This window comes from Chenopodium quinoa, unplaced genomic scaffold (assembly GCF_001683475.1).
Source record: "Chenopodium quinoa cultivar QQ74 unplaced genomic scaffold, ASM168347v1, whole genome shotgun sequence".
Lineage (NCBI taxonomy): Eukaryota > Viridiplantae > Streptophyta > Magnoliopsida > Caryophyllales > Amaranthaceae > Chenopodium > Chenopodium quinoa.
Genome location: NW_018743697.1, coordinates 2281922 through 2297433, shown reverse-complemented (window position 1 = coordinate 2297433; position 15512 = coordinate 2281922). Strand labels below are relative to the sequence as shown.

The window sequence follows — 15512 nt, the reverse complement described above, 5'->3', positions numbered from 1 at the left end:
CTGTAGTTTTTCCAAATGTAATTGTCTTTATTGATTGAATTAGAGACATTGCAAGACGTGTTGGACTCTTTGATGGCTACAGATGATGATTCGACCGATTGAGATAAGGTGGATTAAGGCAAATGAACTAGGCCAGATTCTGGGTGAATCTAGTCGGAAAATTGGGCTGATGCTGTTAGCTGATGTATGGTAACTTGGTAAATATTAAGTGGTATCTTATCAGTTTGGGCATTTACTTTTGTTACTTTTGCGGACAGCATGCAATAACGACATTGTTTAATCCATCATAGGCCAAAACGGTGTTGTTTCGGTGCATCTCAGCTAAAATTTTTTTTAGGATACACCTCTACATGTGTTAGATCAACTAAAGGTCTGCAGGTGCAAAACGTTTCACGCTCCCTGCATATTTTTACTAAATGGAAATTATTCCGACCATTTTCACATCCACCGTAGAGAATTGAGTAGCAATGAAATATATTTCCAGTTTATGTTTATGCTAAGAGAGAGTATGATTTTACGTTGAGCTGAAGAAACCTTATTCCACTATCAAACAAACCTTATTCAACTATTGAGATTTTGAACCTTATTCCACTATCAAAGAAAACCTGCAGTGTTAAACTGGTATACGGACACAGGATTAAACAAACATTGCTGTAACTGCCAAGAAAAAGCCATATGAAATTTGACAGTTTTACACAACATATAAAGTTCGTTAATTACATAGCAGCTATATGCCTCCTATGATTTCCTGACACCAAAACAACCACTGTCTTTACATGACAGCAGGATTTATATAATCTAATCCATCCATGACGCTACGAAGGACCAAATTTTCATTTGAACGGGGCCTTTGGGGTTTGTTTTCCTTATCAGACAGGGGGAGAGCATGAACTCCTCCCTTGAGAGCACTTGCTAAGGATGTTTTCACGCAAGCAGTAGGTGGAATCCCTTTGTAAGCTTTGCAGATGTGACTAATGAAGTTTTCATAATCCTATAACATAGAAAGTTCAACAGAAGTTATTATAACTTAAAAGTTATTAATCGTTCTGAAGAAAGAAAAAGAAGATCAGTAAAAAAGAATAACAGAATTGGATTTACTCACATCTTCAAGAGGTTTTCCATCAACAACTACCCAGGGCACATATACATGAGGAGGTTTGAGTGAGGCAGTTAGATTTGCGTATATTAACTCAAGCTGCATGGAATTTGGTCAGTTAAATTCAGCCAATAACCCAAGGCAGAAACAAAGAAGCCCCAGTAGAATAATCGCCAGCTTAAAGTTGTTTATAGAGTACGAGTAACTTCTACAACTAATTTTCTTCTGCAAATGTGGCTGTTCTAATGCTAGCCATGGTCAAAATGATTACACATTCTAACAGTCAGTCACATACCATCTAATAAAATCTACCCTATCCATCAAGGATATATAACATTTATATTCAGATGAGAGATGTATGTTTACTTAAGATAAGAAAACTGAAACAGGAGCTATGACTCTCGATATTATTCACATCCAGTATAACACTGATTCTTAACTCCAGAATAGAAGCAAGCTTCCAAGCATGATAAAACTACGAGTAGTTCAGCTGCTTCTATTATTCTTCGAACTCTCAACTAGAAGTGTACATATGACTATTCGTTCTTACAGATATGCCAAACAGTTGACAGAATAGAAAGGGTTGAATAAACAGGTAAATTTCAATAGCATGCCTTAAAAATTTCAGAATATTATTCCTTCATAACATCCTGATAAGAATAAAGGGAGCACATGCAGCTTGCAAGCTCTAGAGTATATCTTGGCACATACATTTGGCTTGCTTGCATCAAGCTATTTACAGCATATAGGAATTCCCAAAATACCAAGATTTTATTCAGTAGAAAAATGATACAGAAACAATATAAACCAAGATATGATTTCTCAAGATCAATAAAACTACAAATTATCCACATGCGCCTTGACAAGAAAAGGAACTATAAAACTTCAAACTATACAAATGTCATCACCGTCACTCAAATGCATATCACGAGGCTCCTGATGATTACAGCAGAGTAAGTAATGCTCATTGCTCAATCTACAGATTCCATACTACTATGCAGCCTTAAGTCAGTGACATGGAGTAAGTTCTATTCTTTAGGCCCTGATTGATAGGAACACATTTGGCTAATCGACTATCCAATATGGTGAAATACTCTCCAGGAAATATAAGTATAAAGGAAGCATACATTGCAAAGTGAAGGTTAATTCTGGATTACATGAACATGACAAGCTTGCATGAAACAAAGATATAGCACAAAAAAAAAAGGCTAACCTGTTTTCCACCTTCACCCTTGTAACACGTATTAACAGGTTCTGGATCCAAACCCAACTCCTGAAAACAAGCTTTCCATTCCTTGTACTTGCCCGCGGAAGCCTGACTCTCAACACAAGTAATAAATGGGACATGGACATCCTGTCAAAGAGTCAAATCCGCATGGTAAGTAAGATGTTCAATTACATAAATAACATTCAATTTACTACACCAAAAGGCACAATTTTAGACTGCTGAGAAAATGAATGCAAAAACACATTCACTTGTCTGCACAAAAGATACACTTTGAAAATAATAGGCAGAAGAACGTAGAAGAAATTTAAGTACATAGATAAATCAGCAGCTTATAAGTGAAACTCAAGAAAATTACAATGCTTTATTTTACTTCCACAAAAAAAGGCAAAAAAAAAAGAGAGATTACCACGTTGGGCCATGCATAAATGGCACAGGCTTCAACAGTATTAAGTAAGCATTCCTTAGGACCATGCTGAAATGAAATTTTAAACATTTAGCAAAAATTAGAAGTAAAAGAGTGGGGAATAAAGGTAGATGAAATTAGACCTGACAAGTGATGGAGTTATTGGAAGCAAGCTTGGCATTGCCCCAAGGAAAAAGGCGAAGATCAACAATGTCCATTAATCCATTCTCAAAGATGACTGGGAGTTTGCTCATGATGAACTTAGCACTGAATGGACACAAGCTCTCATAGTACAAATCCAACTTTACATTTCCCACCGTATTTGTATTCCCTAAGCAGATTTGAATCATTGATAGGTATGCAAAGAGAAAGAAACAGCACTGCAGAAGTAAAGAAGCCATTGTTGCAGTCAATAGAACAGAGGATTTTGCAAAGAATGAAGAATGGAGGAGATATACCAGTACTGGTATTTATAGTGTAAGAATGTTTCAGTTTTGTTTCCCGACATCATTTTCCACTTTTGGAAACCCCCAAGGTTTGAAGTGTATCACTGATGTTTTAAAGACCATAAATTTGTTTTTTGTCATTTTTGATCGAGTGACTTATTTTAGGATTAAGTTCACATCATTAAGCACTACTATTCTGACATTTATAGCACAATTCTTCCCACTACTGTGTTACAGAGTGAATGAGGAAATTGCAAGACGTGCAGGAATGTTTCACTGACACTTATGTTCTCCTAGTGTATTTATCGGCTATGGTGTAGGAATCAGGGTGAATAATAGTGCATAAGAGATATGAACAGTTTCTAGTGTGTGCATTCTGGTGGAAGTACCATGCAGGCATGCACCCTCCGATAAAAGAGGTGCACACACTAGTCATGCATCAGCATGGTGCATAGCCTGAGGGTTCAAGAATCACCTTCATACTTTAGAATGTACTCCTAGATGCATGTCATCACAAGAACAAAATTGGACTATATTACTGTAAATGTTAAATAATGGCAATACATACAGTAATACAGTATGCAGGACTCAGTAAAATCTGATGAGACTTGTAATAGTTTATTTTTCATATCTCTAATGACATACAGATATGAAAATTAAACTATTACAAGTCTAAAGAGTAATGGGGAATAATGAAATTTGACTTACACCCATATCTCTTTCTTTAGAAATAGGAATAACATTCACTTTTTGACAGTAAACGCAGCAATGGTTAAAAATAATAAAGAAAAGAAAAAACATACCATGCATCCAGCATCCTCATGGAGAAATAACGTTGTAACAGCATGCCATTCATCTTCAAATTACTAAAACTAGAACTAAAATAAGTGGAAGCTGATGAAATGTAATGGTCCACTATCTTCTTCACAAGAATCGTATCTATTTTCAACAAGAGAACAATAACATGTCATTTTCAATATTTTATATACCAAATAAGAGCATACCTCCTCTTTCCTGATTGAGACCCTCTTTCAGGAAAGCTAATATCTTAGTTAAGTCTTAAAATAACACTATTTCACAGTAGTGCAATTGTTGAGATAGTGAGATGTTATTCTCGGAAAATCTATCTCCAAAACTGAATGCACTATCTCATAGCAAAGAACAGCCTGTACCTTCTAATAAACACTGGGAATGTTGCACACTTATACATATCACCGATATTGGCTTCAAGGAGTAATGGAGAACTCTTATGCTACTGTTCTGTATAAGATAGAATAAATTATATACACAGCTAATGATGAAACAGAGAGCAGAGCATAGAGACAGATCAGGCAGCAGAATTACTCGATGAAGCTGTATGCTTACAATACATACAGCTTATGCTACTGTTCTGCATAAGATAGAATAAAAAATACACAGCAGGTATCTGATGAAGCAGAGAACATTTGCACCAAAAAAAAAAAAAAAAAAAAAAAAAAAAAAAAAAAAAAAAAAAAAAGAAGCAGAGAACATAGCGTAGAGACAGATTTGGCATTAGAATTATTTGATGAAGCTATATGGCCACAATAGTCATATATTTATTCCTTATGAGTTGAACTCTCAAATGTTAAGGCCCAATACAAGTTCTAGTTCAATCTAGGGTTGCTAGAACACCTAGTACAAAATCATATTACAGTATACAAACACTTGGCTGTAAACTGCATGGCTTATTAAGACATAGCTTCTGATCTTAGGGCTAATTAGGAAAGACTCTAAAAAGCATGTTCACGATAAATATCCTTTGCTCTTTAAACTCTCAACAGACTCCTTGATTATTTGCTCCATTGGTATGAATTGAAGACCTAAATCAATCAATTTCTTTGATGCATCTTTGGCCCTCAACAGCCCCGGCTGTGTATCTCTTGGAAACCTGTACAGATGGAAGAGGGATTGAGGCCTAAATTTTAAATCTCATGATAAAGAAAAGGCCAAAAGGGGCCATGATGTTAAGCAACTGCTAGGTACTAATAGGTAAAGCTCTAGATAGTTGTAATATTACAAACTTGCGATACAAAGATTACAAACTCAGGTTGCAATCCCAGATCGTCAAGACCTAGATTATTATCACAAATTTAGTACAATAATGCTTGCCTGACAGTTGAAAAGAAACAGTAAACAAGTTACTTTAATGATAGTAAAGGAAATTACCTTGGCACATTATACTCCGGTAATAGCTCTGCCACTTTGGCAGCAAAGTCACCATAGTGTGATATAGCTTCCACGCACAAGTGTCTTCCAGTAGCAGACTTGTTTTCATATACTAAAAGGTGTGCCAGGGCCACATCCTTAACATGAACAGATCCCATAAAGAAATTTTCATATGTTTCAGTGCAGCCTGCAATTTGGAAACACAAAAAATAAGTATCTTGACTGTAAATGGAGTATGTATGAACTGAAATGCAAGCAGATTTGAATGATTTTCCCTCATTACTTTTGCAGAGTTTATTTTAAAAAGACAAGTTAGGTGGACTAAAATTTTCGATTAGTTTCATTTTGTACTCCATAGATCATAACAAAACAAATTATACTTGAAAAATTGTGAGAAGACTGATGCGGAAGAATCTCTCCCAAGTCAATATTGTAAAACTAAAAGACAATGTATAAACTAGAGCACCTTAAGCTTTAAACTACAAAGCAGTTGTTTCAATCACCTTTATAGGGGTATGGAGTACTACTCTGTATTGAACATCAATATATATATATATATATATATATATATATATATATATATATATATATATATATATATATATATATATATATATATATATATATATATATATATATATATATAGGGTTGAGATCCAATGAGAAGGATCTTATAATGAGAATAATGAGAAGGATGAAATGTGCATTTATTTTGAACTAAATGTGCATAAATTTTCTCCTAAATGTGCATATTTGATTTTGGACCTGATACTTTTTTTGCAATTTCTAGAAAAACGAGAACTTATGCACATTATGTGAAAAAATATGCACGTTCAATTTGGGTCAAATTTTTTTTTTTTTGGCACATTTTATTCAAAAAATATGCACATTCAGTGAAAATTTTATGCACATAAAATCCTTCTCATTTTAAAAAACTTCTCTCTCTCTCTCTGTGTGTGTGTGTGTGTGTGATATATATATATATATATATATATATATATATATATATAGGGTTAGAGATCCAATGAGAAGGATCTTATAATGAGAATAATGAGAAGGATGAAATGTGCATATTTGATTTTGGACCTGATACTTTTTTCGGTCATTATGTGAAACTTATGCACATTATGTGAAAAAATATGCACGTTCAATTTCGGTCAATTTTGTGTGTGTGTGTGTGTGTGTGAGATTTAGAGAGATGCTGTATTTGATCCATCATTTTCAAGGGATGTAAAAATTACTGAAAGATGACTGTCAAATAATCAAATAAGAAGAAAAAGCTGGAAGACAACATAGGCCTAAACTATATGTAAGATTTTGAAAATATCTAGCAATTATTACCCTGAATATAGTGAAGAAGCACTACACTGTTTGTATTTCACATTTTCACATGGGTGAGAGAACAGGCCACATGACAGTCCCAAGGTTAACCACAACCACGTTCAAACCATTCTCTTCAGCAAACTCTTATGTTCCTTTTTACTTCCAATGACTCAGAAGTGGATGCAATAACTAGAACAAAGAGTTCTATTCTTAATAATAATTATTATAAAATCTATATATTTTTAAAAAAGAATAATAAAAAAACACTTTATAATTGACCTTCTCTTTTCCTAAACTTAGGGGTCCTTAATCTGTGAGAAGGATACTTGAAACACAAGCAGATTTAGATGCTTCCTTTCTAATTATTGTCCTTAATGTTGACTTACAAGCAAACCTAAGTTTGAATTTCTAATGGTTTTCAAATCCAAAACAACCTCACGTAACATCCCAGCAGTGCAGGGTCTAGCAAGGTGTATACAACATTAATTCTTCAAAAAACAGAAATCGTGTCGCTACACGATTCACAACCTCGCATTCACACTTAATATAACAATTGAACCTAAATCAGGCCAGAAGCATGATTTGTGAAGGTCACTACTCAAGATAAACATTACTCAATAGAGATTGTCGAGTTGGTCAAATATGAAGGGAAAATTAGAAGATATAAAGCTGGTGAGTTACATGTAAAATCTGGTCAGATAGATATCATTACCCTGAAGAAGGCGTAGTATCATTAGCATACTTGCATTTAACGTGGGTGGGAGAATTGGCCCCATTACAGTGCCAGGATTTACCACCACCATGTCCAAGCCATTCTCCTTAGCAAACTCCCAAGCTGCTTTTTCAGCCAATGTCTTGGAAAGTGGATACCACAACTAGAACAAGAAATCAATTTTTGTTAGCACAAATACACAACACCGCCAAGAACCAATAGGGACATGTTCTGTTGCAGTCGAAAGTAAACATATATCCGAAACTAAGAGATGTTATAACAAAATAGAATAACCAGTAGACTTGACTCTTGAGTAGAAGAATCACCTTAACAACCTAGATACTCAAATCTTTAAACCAGACACGCAATTTTCATTTAAGCATTGCTCAATGTTTTTTACAGCATTATTAAAATCTAAAACTCCAACAGATCCATTTAATCAATAACCACTTTCACAGATACCAAAATTTCATTTACATTGTATCAATTTTGTTTGATTTTAAATTCACAAACAATATTGCATTAACACAACAAAATGACCTATAGTCTAACAATAATTTATACTTTATACCATGTAAACGCATATATGCATAATCAAACTGAAATAACATCATTGTAAACCCTAGAACTATCTTAACAACTCTGACCATAAATTTCAAAGCAACCATTGAGCTTACATGACCGGAAACACGGTCATCATAAAGTCCAAATCCGCAACTATAATATAATTGAACAACTAACTTAACTAGTAGCATTAACACACCATAAAAGTAACAAATCATTTGAATTGAACAAATTTAACAACTATTATTAAAATTAAATAAATTACCTCATTCTGCTTACAAAACTCAACATCAGACCAACAATCTTCTCCCTTAACAACATCAGCAGGCCAATTCGGACTCGGCGTAATTGCAGAAATAGAAGAAGTCAAAACCACACGCTTTACACCTGCCGCTTTCGCAGCTTTCAGTACATTATTCGTCCCTTTAATTGCTGGATTAAGCAATTGCGTCTGTTTATCACTCAAAAATATAAAATTTCATAAGTAGTTAATCAAATATCAATAAAATGAAACAAAAAAAAAAGGAAAATCAAAATCAAAACCTCAGGATCATGAACTTGATCGACAATACACGGGGAAGCAAGGTGAAAAACGCCGGAGACACCAGAGACGGCGGCGACAATGGAATCGTAATCGAGAAGATCGATTTGGAACAATCGGAGACGAGATTCAGCGCCTTCTAGAGCTTCTAGATGCTTCGTTTCCTTCTCATCATCTGAAAATCAAACAAAAATCTAGTGTTAATTGACGAAATTCAAGAGTTGATGAAATTGAGTGATGAAGAAGAGAGAGAAAACGGAACTGAGGTCTTTGACAGTGGCGTGAACAGTGTAATTGCGAGAGAGGAGGAGAGAGACTAGCTGTGACCCAATGTAGCCGCTACCGCCGGTGACGCATACCAATTTATCGTCGGACATTATCGCTGGGATGAGTATTAAGAGTGTGGTTGTTTCGAACTTGTTTGTTAGTTCACTTAGAAGGTGACTAGGAGGTGGTATAATTGGGATAAAATTAACGAGGCAAAATACATTTTTACCCTTCATGAAATAATGAAGAAAAAGAAATATGAGTAAGGGTAGTTAGGTAAATAACTAGTGCACGGAGTAACTGAGTAAGTGTTCATGTCAAATTGTCAATTGTATGTAAAGTGTCGTTAGCTATGCACATCACTCAAATTCTACTAGATACTTAATTTTTTGCCGCAAGCAGGCGAATAGCAGCAAATGTGACATGTGGGAATGTGGTAGTCGTTACAATTGGGTAGATTGCATGGAAAAAGATGTACGACATACAAGTATACAACACGGGTATAAAGAGTTGGAATAATGACGAATAATTGGAGTACTGAGTACATAGATCACTTGTGCTTTTACCAGATGCAAATAGATCACGGTAACGGGTAACTCCCATGATTCTTCAAGGTAGTTGTTACATTTCCATTACCTAAACTTGCACCAACATCACTTGTCCTTTTGCTTGATTTGTTTTGTGCTTCAATTTGCAATGTCTGTAAGTTACCGCATTTGAATGCTTGAAGAATATGATTTAATATGGTGAGCATTCAAGAAACTTTATTTCAGTTGTACTAATACAATGTCACAAGCAAATACTTAGGGCAATACCTTCATCTACAAAATAAAATTGGTATGCCACTAATTTAATTTAGTATAACATTAAAAATATGCTGAGAAATTATAGGAATTATGAAGTAATATATGTTAATGATTTCAAGAGAATATTCAGGCTAAGATGCATAGCAAACTATAGAAATCGGCAACTACCTAACCGGGCATTAGCCCTTTAGTACAGAGCAATCTGATGCATATTGCTCAGCAACATGCTGTTTAATCATTCATATCTCTCCATCACCTTCTCTATGGCAACTGAAAATGCAGCAAAGCCAGCACAACCAATGCAAGCAGCTTGAGGACCACCTAAAATATACATGGCAAGGGTAAGTTACAAAACAAAAATTAAAATCATACCAAGACACGAGAGATTGTTATATACACCCAGGAATACAGTACACCCAAGGATATTTGGATACTTATTTGTTCATTTGATGATAAATGAGTAATTATCATCGAAATGAGCAAATAATACCCTTGGTTGCACCTTACACCCGGATGCATATAACGATTTCTACCAAGACACAACTACATCATCTGGTATTCGATAGATTGAGCATACTCCAGTGAAAACAAAAAATTCTAAGAGCAGTAATAATTACAACGGAAGACATCATTAGTATGTGAACTGAGAAAATTACAAGTTCAATCATAAATCGCATAACCTCTTTGCTGGATCATTTCTTTCCTCCTACAATCAACTCTTCATTGGACTCTTCCCCCCTCCCCCTTCTTATATAAATCCCAGCCACACAACAGAGAACCGAGAGGACCAGCAACAACAAGAATCTAAGTAGGATTCCTTATAGCAAGTATAGGAAATCAAGTGTATACCATGTTACCCAATATTCAAGAGAATCAAGTCTAATAAAGGGGCTTGTTACATAAAACTATAAAAGTAGTGAGTGTAAGATGGAGGTGCATTGATACTATAATAGAAAATATGTATCACCTATCTTAGAAAAACTAAGAACACACTGAACCCAACAAATATACAACTAGTAGTATAAGATTGAGGAAGAATGAATGAATGATTATTATAATAGAAAATATGGAAAGTATCACCTATCTTAGAAAAACTAAGAACACACTGAACCCAACAAATATACAACTAAACTCAGTGAAATCAAAGTAAAAAATATAATGGCATCTACATAAGGGACCGCGGGAGGGGGCTGAGAAGAAAGGGACTCATTTAAATGCCACTTGAGCACTGAAACCATGTCTCTTAATGGCAGCATCCAGCCTCAGGTTCCCGCTGCAGGTGGGGTTAAAAAGTTGGACCCAGCATATACTAGGGTGGGGACTTTCCATAGCATCAGGTAAAAATATTTATCAATTTTATGTTATGGGTAATCAGGCACCTAAGAAATCATCTAGAACCTTCGAACAAGTTTTTGTACTGTTTTTTAATGGCATGACGCATGAGCCTCATAGGGGAACTTGTTTGATAGTTTTATGAAGTATGTACTCCTTCCAAATCATGAAACAATGAAATACACATTATAAAATACTTCTTCCGTTTCTTTATAGATGTAACACTTCCCTAAAATGGTAATGTCACCAATAGTTGCAACATGTTGGGTATAGCCTAAATTATATAGGCGCATTATTTTGATAGAATATTGTGTATATTCTAGAAGCTTCTGAAATGATCAAGCAAGATCATTACTTGCTCATGATTTCTCTAGAATAATAACCTACTTGAACGTTCTAGAGAAATATTGACATGGGAAGCAATTAAAATATAATACATGGTTCGTGAATTTTCTACAATATCATGGATACAAGAATAATAATGAAAAAAATTCTAGAATCTTTCGGCCATCCGCCATTTCTTCTAAGTTCCATCTACAAATATGAATATGAGTCATGGGCATTCAAGACCTACACATTAAAAGATATACCATACACACTAGTCTTCCTACATACTACACCTCCTTGTACCATACACCTCTCTACGAATCCACTATTCTTATCTTTGCACTACTCCTTTATGAGTTCTTATAGTGAGAGTTCTCTTATACTACTCATCGGTTCTTGTACTCTCCTATTTTCATATAGTGGATTATTTTGGGTGCTCGTCGTCGTGGAGTTTTTTTGCCTATATTGAGCATTTTTCCCATGTTTATCTTGCTTTTATCTTTCTCCGAATTATTTTATCAATCGCTACATCTGCTTCCGCTATGTGCACTCACAAATTCTAACATGTACACTATAAAAGGAAGGTTTTAATGGTGAAATTATACTGTTACCTTTATTTAAAGTTCATGGCCAACTTGATTATACTCCTAACAACATCTTAACCCCATTTTAAGTGTATTATATCATGTGAGGTCCACTGATCTTAAATATCGTAATATAACGTGTGTTGCAACTATAAAGAAACGAAGGAAGTATGAATGTTTATTGGTGGACCAAGTCCAAACACTTGTCTTTTTGGTCAAATAAAAAAGGATGCTACGAGTAACAAAGAAGTTGTTGTGCTGCAAGAGCCCCACATAAAAATAACAATCAAGGTCAGAACCTAAGCTCAGATAAATCTAATAATAAATTTGATTTAACATGTCACTACATGAATCAAACCATCATGCATACACATAATAGACATTCAAAGACAACTCTATCACTGAAATATATAACTATATCAATAAGATTCAACAACATTTATTAAACAAGTGAGTGTAAAGGATATAAATGCTGATATCAAACCTTTTGCTGAAATTGCACCTCCAGTCACACATCCAGCGATCACTGTATTTGTAGTGTCATGTTTCGCTCGATACTTCAATCAAAGCAATAATTAGTCTCTAATACATTTGCATGTAAAAGTCACTCATGATTTATTCTCGGATAAGAAAGTACCTTTTCAACAACACATTCCGCAGCTGAGAAAACACAGCCCATCAATGCAAATGTCTTGCAATTACCCCAACTCCTTTGACCCATCTGTTTTGCTGTATAAGCAATTTGCTGCCTAGCTGTCATTGTATCTTGCATGATGGGATTATCCAATGCCGCAAAAAATATCCCCATCATCACCCCAAGCCCACCTCCTACAAAATTTCCAAAAGGAGCAACAACACCATAAGATTCAAGAAAACTTAAGTGTGAAGTGGCTACATAAACTATTGACTATTGAGACAATATACTTTTATATAAGATGGAAATGATAACAAAATCAGTGTTCTTTCACAAACTAATGTCCTAGCATAATCCCAACTATTTTTATATGTAGAAAGTACACATTTGTTTCCACCCATCTACCACATTATTCCATAGTAACAAAATCACGCCCATTGAATCATTTTTACTATATCACATACTCTGTAACTCATATCATTATAATCTCAATACAAAATTAGCCATTGGAACAAACAGTGTCAAAAATGAAACATGAGATTGACAAATTTGGTTCAAGAATTTCATCATACACCTGGTGTGCATTACCATTAAAAACCCAAAGAACTTAACTTCCCAATAAATAACTGATCAAATACTAAAAGCAAAAAAAAAAACAATCCCAAAATGCCATAAAATCCAAATATTATAAACAAAAATTAAAGATATGAAATTTAAGAATTGTACCCATTACACCACTGACGACACTGCGAACAGCGCAGTTATTCCAGATGTCTTGGCCATGAACTTCTTCAGCGGTAGGAAGGTGAATGGTTTGTATTTGGGGTTTTTGTATTGGTGGTGCTCCACTTGGAGCGTTTGTAGATTCAACTTCCGAGTTGCTACTCATTGATGCTTCGATTTCACTCAACTCAGTTCCGAGTCAACTCAAGAATCATGGAATTCCAGAAGAGGGCTAATGTAATTACCTTCTTTTAATCAATTGTTACTCGGTAATGGAAGAATGATGAAGATGGTGCTGCTTGCGCTGAGAACGAGCGCAATTCAGCAAAATGTATTTCTTCCGAAAAAAGAGAGAAAGAGAAAGCGCGAGATTAGCCGACTACCTTTCAGGTTTCAGACGGGCTTGGGTAGTTGGATATTCGGACCGACCTCACACGAGTTACTGAACACGAAATTATTTTTGTTTAATTTGAATTTAATTTTCGCTCAATATAAATTAATTTAACCTGAATTGAAATTATTTTTAGATTTTTTACTTAACATTATAGTAACTTTTTTTAAGATGAAGTGATTGGGCCTATATTGAAATAAGAGTATGTCTAGAGTTAGGGGTGTTCAAAAATATCCGGTCCGGAATATCCGATCCGAATATTCGATGATCCGATCCGAAATTTCGGATATCCGATCCGGTTTTTTAAGGTTTCGGATATTTCAGATCGGATATCCGAAAGAAATTCAGATTTTCGAATCGGATCAGATCGGATATCCGAAATTGAACAGCCCTATCTAGAGTAATATGGCTTTTATTTTTGACTAGATGATACTTTATCGCAGTGGTGGTGGATTTGAGAATTTAGATATGGGAGTATGAAAGTAAGCTTTACTAAAAAAACAAAATAATATGTGAAGCATTATCATTTTTTGCAAACCAAAATTTGAGTTATTAATTCAATTTATTATGGTACTAGTCTTTAAATGTATGATGCACCCATCCATGGACAAATGGACAATGTGTATAAATGAGTAACCAAATTTATGGGTAAAAAAATGAACAAAATAACTACATAAGGGATTAAGGGAATGGTCTCTTTGATCAAGAAAGTTGCACCCATCCATGGACAATGTGTATAAATGAGTAACCAAATTTATGGGTAAAAAAATGAACAAAATAACTATATAAGGGATTAAGGGAATGGTCTCTTTGATCAAGAAAGTTGCACCCATCCATGGACAATGTGTATAAATGAGTAACCAAATTTATGGGTAAAAAAATGAACAAAATAACTGTATAAGGGATTAAGGGAATAGTCTCTTTGATCAAGAAAGTAATAGTTTTTAGAGACCGGTAATATGCTACAACCGGTTATAGCTTATAGACTTTATTATCAATTTTATTTTTCTTTTGGGTAGATAGTAGAGACCTAAAGTGGGAGTACAATTGTACCTCTATTAGTCTATGCTAGATCCCCCTCTCCTACGTTAAGAAATTCACACCCTAACTCCCTAGGCATACTTGCTCAGCTACCAAAAAAATTCAGTTAATAACTCTTGGGCCTTGGTCCTCGGTCCTCATTTTATTTGGTCATTTGACTCAATTCTGTTTCACGTTATATATGCGCAAATTTTAAGATGCACCATGGTGCATCTAGTAATAATAGGTGCACCAAGCCGATACTTTTGAACATTTAGTAAAAAAATCTGAACAATTGCAAATTTTGAACATGTAGTAAAAATATCTGAACATCGCAAATTTTGAACATTTAGTTAAAAAATCTGAACAATCACAATGCATCACACCTATACTTTTGAACATGTAGTAAAAAAAAAATCCGAACAATCGCGAATTTTGAACATTTAGTAAAAAATCTGAACTATTTTGTAAAAAAAAAAAATCTGAACAATCGCAATGCACCAAGCCTATACTTTTTAACATTTAGTAAAAAATATGAACAATAACAAATTTTGAACATTTAGTAAAAAAATCTTAACAATCACAAATTTTGAATAATTGAGAGTCAGACAAAGTCAGACAAATTTTAAAAGAAGTTTATCTGACTCATAATAATTCAATAGTTTTGTAACATAAACTGAACATTTGTTGTATACAAAATGAACATTTTTTTATAAAAAATGAACATAAAAATTGCATGTTTATGTTCAATTTTTGTGACATGTTTATATTTTTTTACTAAATGTTCATTTTTTGGTAAAATGTTTAATTTTTTTAATTAAATGTCCATAAATATATACGTAGTGCACCATGGTGCACATAATACTAATTGATACATATGAGACTTGATGGACTTATTCAAACAAGGCCCAAAATAGAAAATTGACAC

At 34.3% G+C, this 15512-nt stretch overlaps 3 protein-coding genes across 3 annotated transcripts; all 3 read right to left on the bottom strand.

Moving 5' to 3' along the window:
- Positions 1-546: 546 nt before the first annotated feature.
- On the bottom strand, positions 547-3574 carry LOC110684181 (gamma-interferon-inducible lysosomal thiol reductase-like). Its single transcript, XM_021860588.1, has 5 exons — positions 2871-3574; positions 2731-2796; positions 2310-2450; positions 1103-1195; positions 547-991 (listed from the first exon to the last, which is right to left on the bottom strand). Exons 1-5 carry the CDS (start codon positions 3126-3128, stop codon positions 773-775), a joined length of 777 nt encoding a protein of 258 aa, XP_021716280.1. The 5' UTR covers positions 3129-3574; the 3' UTR covers positions 547-772.
- A 1110-nt stretch (positions 3575-4684) lies between these two features.
- Positions 4685-9043, bottom strand: LOC110684179 (cinnamoyl-CoA reductase 2-like). The gene is made up of 6 exons (XM_021860586.1): positions 8763-9043; positions 8503-8675; positions 8225-8410; positions 7396-7558; positions 5361-5547; positions 4685-5082 (listed from the first exon to the last, which is right to left on the bottom strand). Exons 1-6 carry the CDS (start codon positions 9001-9003, stop codon positions 4938-4940), a joined length of 1095 nt encoding a protein of 364 aa, XP_021716278.1. The 5' UTR covers positions 9004-9043; the 3' UTR covers positions 4685-4937.
- A 458-nt stretch (positions 9044-9501) lies between these two features.
- On the bottom strand, positions 9502-13613 carry LOC110684180 (mitochondrial import inner membrane translocase subunit TIM22-4-like). Its single transcript, XM_021860587.1, has 4 exons — positions 13177-13613; positions 12454-12644; positions 12301-12373; positions 9502-9894 (listed from the first exon to the last, which is right to left on the bottom strand). Exons 1-4 carry the CDS (start codon positions 13337-13339, stop codon positions 9809-9811), a joined length of 513 nt encoding a protein of 170 aa, XP_021716279.1. The 5' UTR covers positions 13340-13613; the 3' UTR covers positions 9502-9808.
- Between the last annotated feature and the right edge of the window lie 1899 nt (positions 13614-15512).